This window comes from Monodon monoceros, unplaced genomic scaffold (assembly GCF_005190385.1).
Source record: "Monodon monoceros isolate NGI ecotype Baffin Bay Population unplaced genomic scaffold, NGI_Narwhal_1 Super_Scaffold_6, whole genome shotgun sequence".
Classification (NCBI taxonomy): domain Eukaryota; kingdom Metazoa; phylum Chordata; class Mammalia; order Artiodactyla; family Monodontidae; genus Monodon; species Monodon monoceros.
Genome location: NW_021703783.1, coordinates 75,643,901 through 75,662,193, shown reverse-complemented (window position 1 = coordinate 75,662,193; position 18,293 = coordinate 75,643,901). Strand labels below are relative to the sequence as shown.

The following is an 18,293-nucleotide window of genomic DNA, read 5'->3' as shown; positions in this document are numbered from 1 at the left end:
ATGCTGCTGGCAATTATACTTCACTTCCTAAGTGTCTCATTCACTCTCCCACTCCCATTCTTCATCATCTCTCTCACCTGATGACCTTGCTTTCTATTTCATCCAGAAAAATACAAGCAATCAGGGGACTTCCCTGGTGGTACAGTGGTTAAGAATCTGCCTGCCAATGCAGGGGACACGGGTTCAATCCCTGGTCCGGGAAGATCCCACATTGCTGCGGGGCAACTAAGCCCGTGCGCCACAACTACTGAGCCCACGCACTGCAACTATTGAGCCCACGTGCCACAACTACTGAAGGCTGCATGCTCTAGAGCCTTCATGCTGCAACTACTGAGCCCGTGCTCCGCAACGAGAAACCACTGCAATGAGAAGTCCACACACCACAACGAAGAGTAGCCCCCACTTGCTGCAACTAGAGGAAGCCCGGGCACAGCAACAAAGACCCAGCGCAGCCCAAAAAAAAATGCAAGCAATCAGAAGAAAAATCCCACCGGCTCCCACCACTGCATTTATTCACTTCCCTGCATTTGTATCCATATGCTCTGCCTTCTGTCCTATTACTATGAACTAATCATGCTCCTACCCAAGTCCAACACCTCCTCTTCTACACCAAATCCCATCCTTTTTTTCCTCACTCAAGTATCCCTTTAAAAATTCTCCCATGTCTCTTCTACTCATCCATTTTTCCCTTTCTACTGGATCATTTCCATCAACATCAAACATGCTGTAATTTCCCCCATCTTAAAACAATCAAAACAGACAAAAACTCAAACCTTCACTTCAGTTCATATATCCGTTCGGTATTAGCTACCACCACATTTCTGTGCCCTTATAGAAAAGCTCACATCAGAGCTGTCTGTTCTCTTGCTCAGATTACTCTATTCCCATTCTCTCCTGAGTTTTCTTCAGTGAGGTTCGCCACTCACTGTTACACTGAAACCGTTCCTGCCAAGGACACCGGTGGTCTTCATGCTGTCAAGTACAGTGACCCATTCCTGTTCCTCATCTTCTTGGACCTGTCAGCATTTAACACAGTTGATGTCGTCCACCTCCTTGAAACTTTGTTTGGCTTCCAGAACACCATGCACTCATGATTTTTTTCCTTTCTCACTAACTGCTCCTTCTTTGTTTTCTTTGCTTATTCATTCTCATCACCCCAAACAAAAGCCATTCATATTTAATGCCTTTAATTTTAGGATAAATTAGGTGGTTTAGCAGCAGATGTGCTTTTCTGATGATATCTTCTTATCTGTCATTTAATTAGCTTTCATTCATTGAGCATACACCAAGTGGGTAAAGGAGGAGCCTCAGAGATATGCTGTGTGGTGAAGGGAAGCCAGTTTGGGATGGCTGGGCCTAATCTCCACAGATAATCTGGTCACTCATTGGTCCTTGTGTGTCCTCTCTGTTGTAGTGTGTTCCTGTCATCCAGTTGGATCAGCTGTCCTTCCTTTCAGCTCAGTGACCTTCTGTGACCCCAGCAACGGTGACTGCCCTTGCAAGCCTGGGGTGGCAGGGCCACATTGCGACAGGTGTATGGTGGGATACTGGGGCTTCGGAGCCTATGGCTGCAGGCCTTGTGACTGTGCAGGGAGCTGCGACCCTCTCACAGGAGACTGCATCAGCAGGTGAATGTGCATGGCTCTTGTTCTCACCTCTGTGTCTTTCAGATTCTTTTGAAGATCTGGTAGTGATTTGGAAAACGTTGCATGCCGCTAGTGGACAAAGATGTATTTGCACATCTCTTTAAAAAATTTTTGTCAAAGTGCAGAGTCAAGTAATTTGTTCTTGCAAGATTCTAGAGATGGCCTGGTTCATTCTGCAAAATAAATTATTCTTTTTAACAATAAGCCCTTTACAACACTATTTCTGAAAAGTGAAAGGATGGGAAGGTAGCTAATAAGGTTTAAATCTCTAGAAATACATTCATTTCATTCAAGTTCTAAGAAATTCCTTAATAAGTTCTTCATCATTTTCTATTTTATTAGCAGCACAGACATAGACTGGCATCATGAAATTCCTAACTTCCATTCCATGCACAATAAGAGTGAACCAACCTGGGAGTGGGAGGATGAGCAAGGATTTTCTGCACTTCGACATTCAGGTGAGACAATAGATATTACTGCGTCTAGTCATATTTCCGGGTCTGGTCTTGAGTAACAGTGATTCATGACAAACCAGAGAACAGATTTTGGATCTTACAAGGGGAACTCTAGTTCTAAGGTTAACAAAGTAGTGACCCCCGTAAGTATAAAACTCTTAAACATAGCTAAATGGTATTTAACAAGCTTTTGTTTATTTTCTGATTGTTACAATAACATGTAATTAGTACAGAAAATTTGGAAAATGCAGAATATCACAGTAAAAAAAAAACCCAAATCTCACTATCCCACTGTTAATACTTTGGTGTGTTTCCCTCTCTCTAAGATTTTTCTTTTTTTTTGCTGTGGACCATTTTTAAAGTCTTTATTGAATTTGTTACAATATTGCTTCAGTTTTATGTTTTGGTTTTTTGGCCACGACGCATGTGGGATCTTAGCTCCCTGACCAGGGATTAAACCCACGCCCTCTGCATTGGAAGGCGAAATCCTAACCACTGGACCGCCAGGGAAGTCCCTTCCCCTCTCTAAAACATACTGTTTTACACAGTTGAGAGCTAACTCAATGGAAATGTACAGATTCATTTAAAGGAAAAACATTCTTACAGACCTAGTGTATGTAACTCAGTACAAAGCAAAAGCTAGCTGTGAACTCCTCATGTTTAAAGCTTTTATCCAACTATAAAACAAAAATAATTTTACAAATATAAGCCAAATAAAACTAATAAAATTCAAATTAACATTAATTGAATATGAAAAATGATTTTTACTGAAGCCAAAACACTGTTTACTACATAAATATGATTCCTTGAGTTTATCAAGTCTATACTCCTCTTTATTCTGATTTAATTTTCCTGTGATGTTTACCTGTTCTGTCATTTGAGGAGCAGGCTGTGATACTGGCGTGAACACATAATTTCTGTGTTCATCCTATCTCTATTCTTTTCTCATAGAAACTCAAGTGGTTCTATTTAGCATCAACTTAAATCATGTCACAAATATAAATGTGGACAAGAAATCTTGTCAGCATTTGGTTGTAAAGTGCTCACCAAATCATCCAAATAAAACTTAAAATAACATTAAAATATTTTTTATTATTAAACATGACAAACACCAAAAATGTGATATGAACACCCATGTGAACACCTTCTAGTGTTATCAAATCTTGATTTTGCCATAATTGCCTCATATTTTCATTTAAATTCTACAGATGCATTTGAAGCCCCTGATGTACCAATCTACAAGTTGACTAGCCTTCCTTACTCCACAGAATAACCACTAACCTGAATTTTGGTGTTCATCATCCACTTTCACATTTTTACTATTTTACTATATATATATTAAATAGTATATAATTTATATATTTATATATTTATGTAATGTTTTAAAAATCTCATGTACATGATAACTTACCTACCCTTTAGATTTTTTTTTTTTTTAGTTAAATGTGTACTTTTTTTAGATTTATCCATTCTATTATATGAATACAACACTCTGTATTCTCCCATTGTTTGCCATTTAGGTTATTTCCAATTTCCAATTTTCCACTATTATATATAATGCTACCATGAATGTTCTCTTATATGTGTTATATTGTGTACTTGAGAAGGAGTTTCACTAGATCAGGGGCTGGCAAACTACAGCCCTCAGGCCAAATGTGGCCTGCCATCTACTTTTCTACAGGCTAAGCTGCCTGCTCTAAGGTTTAAATGGTTATTTTAAATGGTTATATAAGTACCTACATAAAATCTTTAATTTTTCCCCATGGCCACAAAGCCTAAAATATTTATTATCTGTTCCATTATAGAAAATGTTTGCTGACCCTTGTTCTGGGGTACAATCTAGACACTGTTGGGTCACAGTGTGCTTATTGTCAAATTTACCATTTATTGCCAAATAGCTCTCTCAAGTGGTTGCATAAATTTGCATTCCACCAGCAAAGTATGACACCCTGTTGTTCCACATCCTCACAAATAAGTACTTTGTACTTATTTAACAAATGTCTATATAGCACATACAAGGGGCCAAGCAGTATTCTAACTCGTTAACTCAGGCACAGTTTAACTCATTCAATATTTATTGGACTTCTAAAACTGATGTTATCAAACCTCTAAATTTTTGCCAATCTGATGGGTGTGAAATGGGATCTTGTCATTTTAATTGCATTTTCCTGATTAGGAATTTTTCATGGTTTCTTGGACTTTCAGGTTTCTTTTTCTGTGAATTTCCTATTTGTAATTTTCTTACTAATTTGTAGGAATGCTTTATAGACTCATTCATTTGACAAATATTTATTGAATACTCATACTACGTGCCAGTGCTGTAAATCTAGTAATTGAACAGACAAAAACCTCAGTCTCCAAGGAGTTCACGTTCATGCAGAGGAAGACAGCTAATAAACAAGTAAAATATTTAATGATGTTTAATATAATAGACAAATAAAGCAGGGATGTGGGATAAGAAATACTTGAGAGGGACATACTTTTAAATGGGGTGATCAGAAAAGTCCTATGAAAGGACTTTTGAGAAAAAAACCTGAGGAAGGTAAGGGAGTGAGCTATACAGATAACAGAGGAAAGAGAGTTTAGGCAGAAGATACAGCAAGTACAGAAACCCTGAGGTGAGACTAGGCCTGACTTATTTAGGGAACAGCAAGGAGGCCAGTGTGGCTGAAGCAGAGTAAGAAACCACAGTTTTAATACCTTCTCATAGAGAATTTATGGACCTTTCAAGAATCAAGAACTCAAGTTATAGAAACACTTGGTATCTGCAATTCCATATCATGGGTTTTTTTTCACTTAACATAATCTTATGATCATTTTCCTAATTGGTTTCATTTTAATTCACAACAGGAAAGAAGGTGGGAAAGATAAGGTAATATGAAGTTGTCATATTTGTCTTTTTTAGCATTTGAAAAGGAAAAATCTTTCCCATTAATTTTGTGCCTTAATGCTACGTAGTCTGAATTCTATGATGTTAACTTTAATAACCACTTTTGAAAGATTTCTTCTCTTTTTCTAACACAATCGTTTTCAGAATTCTCCAACTTTGTCTGCCAAGCCAAATCTGTAAAAATCAAGGTTCTAGTGCCATAAGACATTCATTAAGCCAATCATCATGTTACTAGGGAGGGAGCTGGCAGCACACTAATGAAGCACATAACGGTGCTGGCATCAGACTAACTCCAGACTCTCACATCCACAACAGCTGTTAGGTCTATGATGTCCCCAGAGAGTCTCTGAAATTCATCTGGATGAGCTCCGGATTGAGGAAGAGACTGTTCAGTCTCCTGCTACAGCAATATTCCCAATGAGTATAAAATAGTGCCCCTGGGCACCTTTTTCAACAGAAAAGTGATAATCAGTTTTCTAAGCACTGTGGTTCATTTTCAAATCTATGTGCCTACATACCTATTTACCTGCCATAAGTTTCCATAACTAGGAATATAATGCACTATACCAAGATACTCTTAATTTCTACCACTTCTTGTGGGGTAGAGAGCATCAGATGTAAAATTTCACTTCCTATCCAACAAAACTGGCTTTAACTAGTACCAGAGAACTGTAAGCAATACTTTTTTTTGAAACGTTCTAACAACCCAGTATAACTAAATAGGTTTTCCTCTTCTTCCAAATTTCTTTTAAGAAAACACATCTGGGCTGAAGCCTAATCAAAAAAAGATTTATTCAAAAGCAAATTTTAATGTCTGATTTCTTAACATATGAAAAGAGAGTATTGGAAAGCAGCCAAGGAAAGGTCTTCAAGTAACAGACTTATTTATGTTCTTTTTATTAAATTTTTTTTTCTTTTTATACAATTTTTAAGGGTTACTTTCCATTTACAGTTATTACTATATTCACTATAAATATTCACTATATTCCCCATGTTGTACAATACATCCTTGAGCCATTTTATACCCAATAGTTTGTACCTCCCACTCCCCCACCCCAATATTGTCCCTCCCTACTCATGTTCTTATAGGCTCAAGGACAAAGGGAAGAGCATTATGTTGAGGAGTAAGATATGCATGGTAGTTACCATACTCTCTTGCTTTGGTGGAATCATCAAAGGCAATGAGCTGTCCACTCAGGTTACTACAGTTTCTGAATGAGCAATCCTCTGCTTTGTTTAGATGATAAGCAATATTACTTAACAAATCACAACAGCTCATTTTAAGCATCTTTGATTTAATCTTTCCCACTATTTAATTCCACTGTGATTTTCTACTTGCAGATCTCGTTCTGGTTTCTCAAGAAACTTTAGCTAGAGCCGATATGTCAATATTTTCCATTTTCCATATCTACCTACCTAGTCTCACCAGAATCACACTCTCATTTCCACATGTATGTCTGTCAGCATCTCTAATTCATTATATTCTCCTCGTACTAGACCTCTGTTGTTTTTTGCCTGACCAGATCCCTTTCCCCTTCTTTCTTGCTATTTCTGTGGTAGCTCAACCCAGTTTTTCTTTGGGGAACCACTCTTCCGCCATTTAATACAGTCTTAGAGAGGTCAATCAGATGTTCTGTCCCTAGAGTTTAAATCTTGAGCTGAAAGTGGCAAATTCTGAAACTGATTAGAGTTCATGATTCCAATGGCAAAGCCGTAAAGAGACTGCCCAATAGATCTCTGGCACTCTCTTGTTTCTTGTCCTTTCAGAGTTCTGGTTCTTCGGCTTTTTCTCCTTTCTATGAGCTACTCAATAAACTTTCAATAATTAAGTTAGACTATTGATTACTACAAAAAAAAAAAAACGTAATACACTCCTAAAATGCTCTCCTTCTCCTAACTTCCCTATTTCTGTTAGTGAAACTACAATCCTTTCTGTCACCTTGGCTGAAAATTTCAAGTACATTTTTATGCTTCCTCATAAAATTCGATGCTTGTCCTCATCCAATGCAGTGACAGGATTTGTAGACCTGTAGACCCTAACTCTGCAGCATCCTTTGATATTTCTTCCTATCTACACCCATGGCCACCTCTCAGACCCACATCCCATCTGCCCTAGAAAGACAGTACAATGGAAAGATTGGGGGCTTCAGATTCTCCCCAACCCAGGCTTAAAATCTGGCTTTTCTACTTGTTAGCTATACGCTGCCTTGAACAAGCTAATTAACCTCTCTGAGCCTTCCTTTTTTCATTTGTTAATAGTACCTATCTCATAACCTAACTGTAAATATTAAATAAGATCATATGGATAAAATTCCTTATAAAGTTTATGGCTTATAGTTGGTATTCAATTTAGTTACTGTTGTGTGTTACCAATTTCACGAGTTTCTAACTGGTCCCCGCCTTCATATTTTCTCCATTCCAATAGTTTTGATACAGTAATGCCAGATTAATTTTCATATATATATTTTAAAATTCATGTAACTTCTTTAAGCTGATAGCTTTGAAAATTCCCCTTTATCTAACAAATTAAATTCCGGCCCTAACTGCATATCAGTCAAGGTCCTCCATGATACCTTCTATTATTCTCAACTCAATCTGTACCCAGGATAAACAGAACAACTGGTTCTTCCATGAACACTCTCTCCTCTTTCTCTTACATTTCTTTGCTCATCCTTTTATCTCTGTATTCCTGTCAAATTTCTATTTGTTAGAATCTTAGACTATTGTAAATAGTAAATAAATAATAATAAATAAATAAATAATAAATAAATAAATACTTAGTAAATAAATGTAAAAGACTTAAAATAGTGTCTGGCATGTAGTAAGTGCTCCCCAGTAAATGTTACCTGCTGTTATGCCACTCAGTGCCTATAAAATGCAATGTGTGAGGGTAGGAGGGGAGGGGTTAGGGAAGAGGTAGAATTATATCTAATTGTTAAATCAGTAAGAATGAAAATCCTGGGGAATTCCCTGGTGGTCCAGTGGTTAGGACTCTCTGCTCTCACTGCCGAGGGCCCGCGTTTGATCCCTGGTCGGGGAAATAAATCCCACAAGCTGAGCGGCATGGCCAAAAAAAAAAAAAAAGAATGAAAATCGTATCCATTCTGGGCTTTAAGAATATAAAGATGAATAAGACATAACCATCGTCCTCAAGGATCACAGTCTAGAGAGGAAACAGGTACATAAATAAGTATAAGAATGCTGTTACAGACTATGTACAAAGGCATTTTGAAAGTCTTCCAAAGATTTCTTGAATTTACTTGCGATTGTTTTTTGTTTTGTTTTGTTTTACTTTTTTTCTAAATAACTAACACCATGTTCATTTACTTTCTGTAGGTAAATGTGAGTGTAAGGAACAGGTGTTAAGAAACTCCAAGGCATTCTGTGGAATGAAATATTCATACGGTGAGTTTGAAGTGCTTGAATGCTTCTAAGGATCTATTCAAACTAAGTAGGAAGAGTTTTTAAGGAAATGGGTGGCCTGGTTTATCACATTCACAGTAAATCAAAGCACTAGTCTTATATAATAATAGTAAACATAGTAGTCTGGCCTTGACCTAGATTCTCCTAATAGAGATGGTGTTGAATGTAATGGTGAGAGCAGGAGGCTTTAGAGCAAAGCAGGGTTATCCTGCTATGTGGAAAAGAGGCAAACAAGAAAAAGAAAAAAATCATGACACGTAATCCTTTCTTATAAATGCTTCTTGTATTAGTAATCTAAAAGGGAAGTCTCTAGCCACTTAAATGATTTCTCAGCCAGTTTATCCTGTAGTACTACTAGGCAGAAATCAGTTTAAAGCAGTATATTTCACAGTGATTAAAAGCTCAGGCTTTGGGCTCAGACCTACATGGGTTTTATTTGTGGTTTATTGGGTGGGTAACTTAATGTCTCCAGACTTCCTCCTCTGTAAAATAGGGATGACGCCACCTTCCCCATGAAATGAGATTTTTGAAAAGCACACAGCACATTACCTTGCACATACTAGATGCTCAGTCAGTGTTAGGGAAGGAAGGGGAAATATAGTGGGGGGGCCTTGAGACAAGCTCTCTGCCTGAGTCTCTTCCCTGCCCTCTCTATATACTCTAGAATCCTCTACCTTCCAAATGCCAGGAAAATACAGTGTATGGACAAAGGAAAATGCCATTGCCCTAAGTAAAGACTGTTACTATCTTCAAATTCTAAATGGCTTTATGTTTATTATTAAGTATATTAAAGATGCCTTATCTTGCCAACATATCATTGGCTAGTGTCTGAATCTTTTTATTATTCCATAATGTATACAGCATTATTTATTATTTATGCATTACAATGAAGAGAAAGTTTTAAGTCATGATTTCTGAAACAAAATGTTTAGGTTCTTGATAACATTGTATTTATTCTCATAAAAGATAAACACACAAATGTTAAAAACCTCATAAATCTTATCTAAAATTATGTGCATATTTCCCTCCTTTCACCTGCCAACTTGGTTAAATAATAGAAGCAAACTTTTGAAATGCATAGTGCCCAGTAAAGAAAAGTCAGTTTAGAGGGAAAGGTATTTACTATTAAAAGCAAAAAAATATGACAATTTAGTCCAAAGTCATTCAGTTCAATAGAAATATCAACTGATTTTCATTATCACATAGATTCAGTAGCTCTTTGACTGAATTTACAACCACATTGATATCTTTTAATACAACTGTATTATTTTCTGCTTAAGAGAACTTGAATGCTTTTAATGATGTCATGAAGTATCTTGGTCTTATTAAGTGCAATACACCTACAGACTTGGGGGAAAATGGTCTCCCCCTCCCCATTCTCTGACTTAATAGAAAAAATACTCGATTCATTTTTATTCTTTTAGCAAATATTTATTGAGTTATAATAGTGAATTGATAAGTTTCCTGCTCTCTTTGAGCTAGAAAAATAATAGTGAACATTTATTGAGCATTGGCCATGTGCGAGGGGCTACTACAATATGTACCCTTCATGCATTTATCTTATCAGAGTTCTAGTCCAAAGTCTACCTCTAATCAATCAGGCATACAGGTTTGAGCAGTTCACTTAAAACTTGCTTCCTCATACATAAAACAAGACTAGATGAGCTCTTAAGAGCCCTTAGACGTCTAAAATTTGGTGAATCTATAATTTGGTGCATTTGGTGAATCTATAAAGAAAACATGGCTATCTGACAGCCATATTCTCAGGATATGGTACCAGCCAAGATAGGGTTCTTTTATTACACACAATCTTCCATCATCTTCCAAGATATAGATGAGCCAGTAAGAACTCTCCTAATAATACAGAACGTTGCATTCAGTGTTCCTTAGGTCTATGTTTTTCCCCACCCCAATTTATCCCATTACTTGATCCCTATCCACATCCATTTCATAGATGGAAGAACATAATAGAATCAGGAGTCATGTCGAAAACTGGAGCTCTGCCATCACGTAGGACAGCTTCCTAATCCCAGTCAGCTTGCATTACACCAGGGAAGAAAATTAAGTAATCAATAATATTATTTAATCTCTTTAGAATACGTAAAATATGTCCTGGCAGTAACATTTTGCCTTTTGTCATAACATTACACAAAGCTAGCTATAAGAGTATAATATAGTCAGAATCTAAATAAAAACCAGGATAACAATTCTACTTCCTGTGCATCTTTTTTCTATTTAGATTTGATAGCTGAATGTGTTTAAGATTTATTTGCAGTAGGCAAATGGCTGATATTCTCTTAGCATAGTGATATGGACAGAAGTAGCAGTTGAAAAATGTTAAGAAAGAACAGGAAGTTAATATAGATAAATGAGATGAAGTCAGTGCAAAATCAATGAGCCTAATGATTTTCTTTCTTTTTACTGAGGTATATACAGTTAATGTACAATATTATATGTTTCAGGTGTACAACTAACGATTCACAATTTTTAAAGGTTATATTCCATTTACAGTTATTATAAAATATTGGCTATATTCCCTGTGTTGTACAATACAATATATTCTTGTAGCTTATCTATTTTATACATAGTAGTTTGTACCTCTTAATCCCTAATGATTTTTAAAGCAAATTTCCACATTATCATCATTGGTTTACTTTTCCATTATACTCTGAAATGCATATTTAAGTTGTTCAAAGTTCAAAGGATAGTATGAAATTCTATGCATTTTGACTTTTGGAATTGTGTTGTTACAGTGCTAAAAATAAAGATTTTATCAGCTCATGATAAAGGATCTCATGCTGAGGTCAATGTGAAGATTAAAAAAGTCTTAAAATCCACCAAATTGAAAATTTTACGAGGAAAACGAACATTATATCCAGAATCATGGACTAACAGAGGCTGCACTTGTCCAATCCTCAACCCTGGTGAGCATTAGTCTCTTCTAGCTTGTTACCTACCGTGTTTCTGCTGATTTGCTGCTTGTCCTACATTCTCTGAACCACAACCTAAATAAACTCAGCAAGAGTATCTCTCCTTTTCACCATCTGATCTAGGGAAAATCCAAATGGAATTCCTTGAACTGACATCAAAAAATTTTTTCTCTTTCACATGCTCTATAAAAGTAAAATATTTTAAAATCCAGCAATATAATATTTTCTGTCCTGAAAGAGAAGTCTCAGATTGGTTCCAGGTGTCAGTAGCAAGGAAAGCACTTTCACGAATTTATCTGCCAGTAATACTGTATTGGAAAGCTAGGTCCTATTATGATGCCCTGGTTAGAACTTGCTCCCAAAAGGAAGTTCAAATGCAAAATTCCATCTGTGCAAATAATATCGAATTCATTTTTACTGTTGCATGAGAAGCATCTGTTTCTCCTGGATAGAAAACAACTCTCAAGTTCTCATCATCTTCTTTTTCAATAAATGACCTTTTGGTTTCAAATTAGAAACAGCAGAAACAAACAAACAACAACAAAACTACAGAATCTTAGAGAAACCTGGAGTGGAGGAAAATCTGCACTTTAAAACATTGTGGCAGACATAGAGGCAAGCAAGTAAGGATGGGATTCATATCTGTTCACTCTACAAGTACACTCATACTGTGTCATAAGCTGCTTATTTCTGTCTCCCTCATTAAATTTGAGGATGGGATTTAGATTTTTGACCATACCATCTCCAGGGCCTACCATTAGTACCCAAATAACAGTAACAAAGTACCCACAGAGTAAGTTCTAGTAAAACAAATAATATATTTTTTAATCTTCTGTATTTCCTTGTTTACGAAGTTGCCAGCTGTGTCTTAATGGCACTGCTGAAACAGGTGCATAATTTGTGTTCTGGATCTAATTCTTTTCAAATTTAAGTCCAGGAAACCACAGTTATGTTAAGAAGTCATTTATGGGTTTTGCTTAATAAATTTGAGAGAAATAGATAACTGAGTGAGAGAAAGAGAGAGAAAAACTATGAATTTTTATTTTATCCCCACAACCTAAACGATCTACAGTGATATAAAACTCTTGACTTTTGACCATTGACTAATCTCTCACACCCTTCTCTTGACTTTTGACCACTGACTAATCTCTCACACCCTTTTATACCTCTTCATATTTTATTTAAATTAATCTAAATTTTAATAAGGAAAAATTTAAAGACATTTTAAAATAAATATGTTTACAAAGAACAAATGAAGTAATCAGAATCTTGGATTTTGAATACCGGAGACTAGGAGTCATCAATTTAAGTTCTGTTTCCCGGGGCTCTTTCTATAAGCACTTTCTACTATCTTGGCAAAAGAAAAAGAAAGAAAGAAATCCACTCAGTTTTTTAGTAAGACATTATAAACAAAAGCTTTGACAATCTGAGCCACCCTCCAGGAAGTGAATTACACTTCCTAATCAGATTTCTGCCAAATAGAGTAAAAGAATCAACTGAGTTCATCACAATTGAAAACATAAGCACAATTATTCAAAGAATTCTTGAAAACATGTTTATTCACTTCGATGAAAAGACTAGAACCTGCCAAAGCAAAACCAGACACTCTTTCATTTCACTTTGTTTTTCCATTTTACAAGTTCAATAGCTAAGGCCAAAGAAAGCTGATAAGAAAACTCTGAAACTTTACACGCCAACATTTCCTTTGCTACTTTTGAAAAGGAGTAATCTAATTAGCATCCCTGCAAATTCATTCATTCCTACATTCATACATACATTTACTCATTCATCAATCATGTATTTTAGAATACCAAGACTAGCACTAAAGTATTATATTTTCTTTCTCTATGGATATAAAGTAAACTTTGCACCCTCAAACTTATAGCAAGGTTGGGACTTCCCTGGTGGCGCAGTGATTAAGAATCTGCCTGCCAATGCAGGGGACATGGGTTTGAGCCCTGGGCTGGGAAGATCCCCACATGCCGCAGAGCAACTAAGCCCATGTGCCACAACTACTGAGCCTGCGCTCTACAGCCTGTGAGCCACAACTACTGAGCCTGCGTGCCACAACTACTGCAGCCCGTGTGCCTAGAGCCTGTGCTCCGCAACAAAGAGAAGGCACCACAATGAGAAACCCGCACACCGCAACAAAGAGTAGGCCCCGCTCACCACTAGAGAAAGCCCGCGCACAGCAACGAAGACCCAACGCAGCCAAAAAATAAAAATAAATAAATAAATAAATAAAAACTTAGAGCAAGGTAGATGTCAAAAGCATAGAGATAGGAAAATAAAATGTAAATGCTAATAAGTGATACAACAGGTAACATTGTTTTCCATGCTAACTTTTGGCATGATGCTGTTCCATAATTTATGGATTTATTCAGCATCATTTTTATTAGTTTAATTTGTTTATACTTCAAAGTAATGGCAAACTCCTATAATATTTGTTCTATTTATAGTTTCAAAGTAAATTCATTTAAAATACTAGACTTAACACTGAAAGTTTCCTAAAAATTGTTTATCGTATTTTTAACTGAGGATTTTATTATTTTAGAGATGATACAAACAATATCAAGACGATTATGTTTTGGGTTTTTTTGTTTTTTTTTTAAGACGATTATGTTTTAACTAGTCTGTTAATCAAATATCGGGATTCTTTTTCATGAAGAAGCTAAGGTTACCCTTTAAAGAATTTAAATACCTTATAATCCATCTTACGAATATATATATGTATATATTTTAACAAAAATGAAATCATAAGTATATGCTTCATTCTGCAACCTACTTTATTCAGTTATTATCTTTACCTTCAGTTTTAATTTTCATATACTCTTAATACTCAGATCATATTCCAATTTCCCAATTGATCCCAAAATGTTCTTTAGACGTGGTTTGTCCTTGCCAGTATTCAATCCAGAATCACACATTGTATCTAGTTTTTAAGTCCCTCAAGTATCTTTTATTCATGCAGAGTTTCTTTTTAGTATTGAAGAAATTATTATTGTTGAAGAAACCAGGCCAGGTGTCCTGTAGATTATCCTGCCTTCTATATGTGTCTGGTTGGTTCTTTGTGGTGTCATTTAGCTTGTCTCTCTACTTCCTATATTTCTTGTACTCATAAAGAAAAGCTTGATAGACTCAAGATAAACATTTTGTCTAGAATTCATCAAAGATATTGTTGTGTGCTTCATGTTAAATCACATCATGTTAAATCACATCACAAGATATATAGTACCTGGATGACCCACCGTCAGGGTTGCTAAACTTGACTCTGGGGTTGGAGTGATTACAGTCTGATCTCTCCATTGGGTTCCCTTTTGAGACTAGAAAACAATGAGTATGAGTTACTTAGTCACTAAGCAAACATCCAGTTCCACATTAACTATTCAATTTAATGATTTTATCACCAATTCAATTGGCAATCCCTTCCTCAATGAATAATTTCATTAGAATTTGAGAAATGATGTTTTTCTAATTTCACCTAATTCCCTTCATTTATCAATTAACATTATTCTGTAAGAGGACTTTCTCTCCCAAGCTGGGCTATTAGGTTACCGTGAAATATAGTTCCTATTATAAAAGCATGATAAATGCTAAATTCTTTCCTTTAATTTTCAATTTCCAAAGTAAGGAATGGTTTTAACAACTGTCTCAAGATGACAAGTTAATTTTTCTCTGGATTTCTCTTTTTTGAGTATCACTTTGGAATTATGGATTTTTGTTGATTCAGTATATTAACACACACACAATTATTACATTCTTGGTGCTCAAATTATCACAACTTTGGCGAGTTATAACCCTCCCTTGCTGGTTCCTGTATCCTTTTAAAATGATTCCCATTAAGCTTTGAAAGCTTCCTTGCATTTTTTAGCACAATAAGAAATCCCATGCTTACCTTGTATCTTCCTGCCCTGGACCTAAAAAAAGCATTTCTTCAAGAAGCCTTGTTTAGTTTTGTTTTGTCTTTAGTGAGACCTGTTATTAGAGACGTTATGTTTGTTACAGGTGTTCATTACCACTGGAATGACATTTTTAAAGTCATTTTAGTGAATGAACAAGACTGTATATATTAAACCATGAGTTTAAATTGATATTTTCAATTGAATTTTAACATCTTGTGTTTTCCCTTAACTTGAGTTTTAAAGTATATGTCTCTTGATCTTATATAGGAAAGTTTTATTTTATAAATGTAATTACTTATTTGCTCTACCCTATAATATTAAAGAAAATTGTTTCAAAATACTAATATTGATATTACTACAGACATGTACCGAGGGAGATTATCACATTTCCTTTTATTAATGTATGGATAATGAGATTGTCCTTTTGGATTTTTATGTTTGTTAGCCAAAATTTTTACTTGAAGCCTGAAAAGAATTTTGGATTATAAAGTCAGCACTAGTCAAGTCTCATCTTTTTTTTAAGTATGACAAACAAACATTCTATATTCCAAAAACACACTGACTTTATATAGGAGATATGTGTTATTTTGTATAATCCATAGCTCTCTTCCAATACGTTTTCCCAAATGATTGTTTCACTTTTATAAAATCCTCCTTAATATACACTACTATACATAGTGAGTCTCCAAGAAATATTGAACTGTGGCAGCATGTTAAGTACCCACAGAATCCTCACTTCTTCACCATAGAGGGAAAGAGTAAAAGTTCAACAATCAGACAGGCCTGAACTTGAGTCAGCGTGCACTGCTTACTGGCAAACACTGTTTCTCAATCTTGCCAAGCCTCTGTTTCCTCATTTGTAAAACAAGGAAAGAAGAAAGGTAATACCTAGTTCATAGGGTTATTTTCAAGATTAAATGAGATAATACATTTAGAGCACTTAGCACATAATAAATATTTACTAAGTGTCAGCTATTATTGCATATGACTCCCTATTTCAACTATGAATTTATAAAACCGTGAACCATGTATATATGAAACTGCTAAAGTCACATCTCTCCCTTCAATAAACTATGATACTACATAGTCCCTAATTTTGTTCTCTTTCAGGTTTGGAGTACCTTGTAGCAGGACATGAGGATGTAAGAACAGGCAAACTAGTCGTGAATATGAAAAGTTTTGTCCAGCACTGGAAACCATCTCTTGGAAGAAAAGTCATAGATATTTTGAAAAGAGAGTGCAAGTAGCAGAAAAGGTGTATAGCACATAATGGCAATTCTCTATGTACAAAACACAAAATTAATGGAAAGGAGACCTCAAAGATGAAACTGGAAATTTTTTTTAGTGCCAAAATATATAGAAATGTTCCAATGCATGGCCCTCGTCTACCCTATCTCTTTTGGGCCCATGTTTAAATACAGTTTGTTTCATAAAGTGGAATGAAAAATCCAATACCGATACCTATTTTCTATAGGACTGATTCTGAAATTCATAACTATTAAGAATATTTTAATAGCAGTAAGATATTTAGCAGTAATCCATTAAGGGCAATGCACGTAACAAGGACTCCTCCCATCTTCAGATATGTTACTTACATTTGTGCTACTTGGAGTAATTAATGAGATTTTAAGGAATCCCCAACCCTACTATCAGAAAAGGTGTTTCTTAAAAAGAGCCTTCTCTTGCGTGATGTGTGTGAACTTTGGTCTGTGGGGTGTTAAATGGAACCTCTCCACATGTATATAGTATTTCATTGTATAAAGCACTTTACTACCTACCACTTGTGTTGTGAAAGTTTGGAGACTGCTGTTGACAGAAAAAAAAAGAAGAAAAGGGCACGTAAGAAAACCTGCTGAAACAGAAGCACTATCACTACGTGTGGAAAAAATGTGGAAGTTGTACTCTTTAAACTTGAACACTTGAGAGTAACTATGTGAAGACGCAACCTGAAAGGAGAATATGTTTGCATGAAGTCTCAGCTTTGGGACAGACGTTAGATTCCACAGATACCGGCCATGATGAAACTTTTAAAAAAACTGAACAAGAAGAGACTCTAAGAGAAAGGAGTCATAAGCGTAGAAAATGCTTGGATAAAGAGAAAATGGACTTTAAATTTTAAAAGCCCATTTATTTTCAATGCACTTGTATACACTTCAAAAATTACTGTAGACACAATTTGTTTTATTTTTGTGTTTAGTATTTAAACCTGAATATGGAAACAGTTTCCTCCTTGTCTTTATTAACAGTATATGGTCATTCTATTCACTCATTTTTTGACTCAATGTATGTGACAGTTCACCAAATTACAGTTTTTCATTATTATTTCTCTTCTGTACTCATGCATAACCACTATACATATCATTTCTTCTGTACTTGAATATATAAAACCTGAACCACAGTGCCGTAAGATTAACTTCACATACAGAACATATTTTTCCTGAGGTCCTGTGGACTTGCAAAATATATATATATATTGCTCTGTTAATTTTTTATATTTCATATATGTAATAAAGGAATATGATCTCCTGATTTTTGCCTCACTTCCTGATCAACTCTTTCACTGATGCTAAAGATTACCTTCTCTTAATGAGGGAACTCAAATCTAATTCCTTAAACTAAGAAAATCAAATAAGGACCTGGTATTTCTACTCTTATATTCTAGGGTTTGGGGATGGAGTGGAAGCTAATTCAGATGGGTTTACTTTCTGTAGCTGTTGGACGTGAACTTTTTCATCAGATGCATTGCATTTTTTTATATTACATTTACTTTTTTTTTTTTTTTTTTTGCGGTACGTGGGCCTCTCACTGTTCTGGCCTCTCCCGTTGCGGAGCACAGGCTCCGGACGCGCAGGATCAGCGGCCATGGCTCACGGGCCCAGCCGGCATGTGGGATCTTCCCGGACCGGGGCACGAACCCATGTCCCCTGCATCAGCAGGCGGACTCTCAACCACTGCACCACCAGGGAAGCCCTTACATTTACTTTTTAACTAATTTTAAAAGTAATAAAAGTTCACTGTTGAAAATACAGAAAACCATAATGAGAAAA

General features: G+C 35.7%; 1 protein-coding gene across 2 annotated transcripts in view; it reads left to right on the top strand.

Moving 5' to 3' along the window:
- Positions 1-17,773, top strand: part of NTN4 (netrin 4) — a 106,352-nt gene extending 88,579 nt beyond the window's left edge. Inside the window, exons 6-10 of one of the 2 annotated variants that reach the window (XM_029205526.1) lie at positions 1,415-1,628; positions 1,992-2,104; positions 8,328-8,396; positions 11,168-11,338; positions 16,357-17,773. In XM_029205526.1, the coding sequence (XP_029061359.1) occupies positions 1,415-1,628; positions 1,992-2,104; positions 8,328-8,396; positions 11,168-11,338; positions 16,357-16,493 (704 nt within the window). In that variant the 3' untranslated portion in view covers positions 16,494-17,773. Of the gene's footprint in view, positions 1-1,414; positions 1,629-1,988; positions 2,105-8,327; positions 8,397-11,167; positions 11,339-16,356 lie in introns of both variants that reach the window. The other variant, XM_029205525.1, reaches the window with a different exon arrangement.
- Positions 17,774-18,293: the final 520 nt, after the last annotated feature.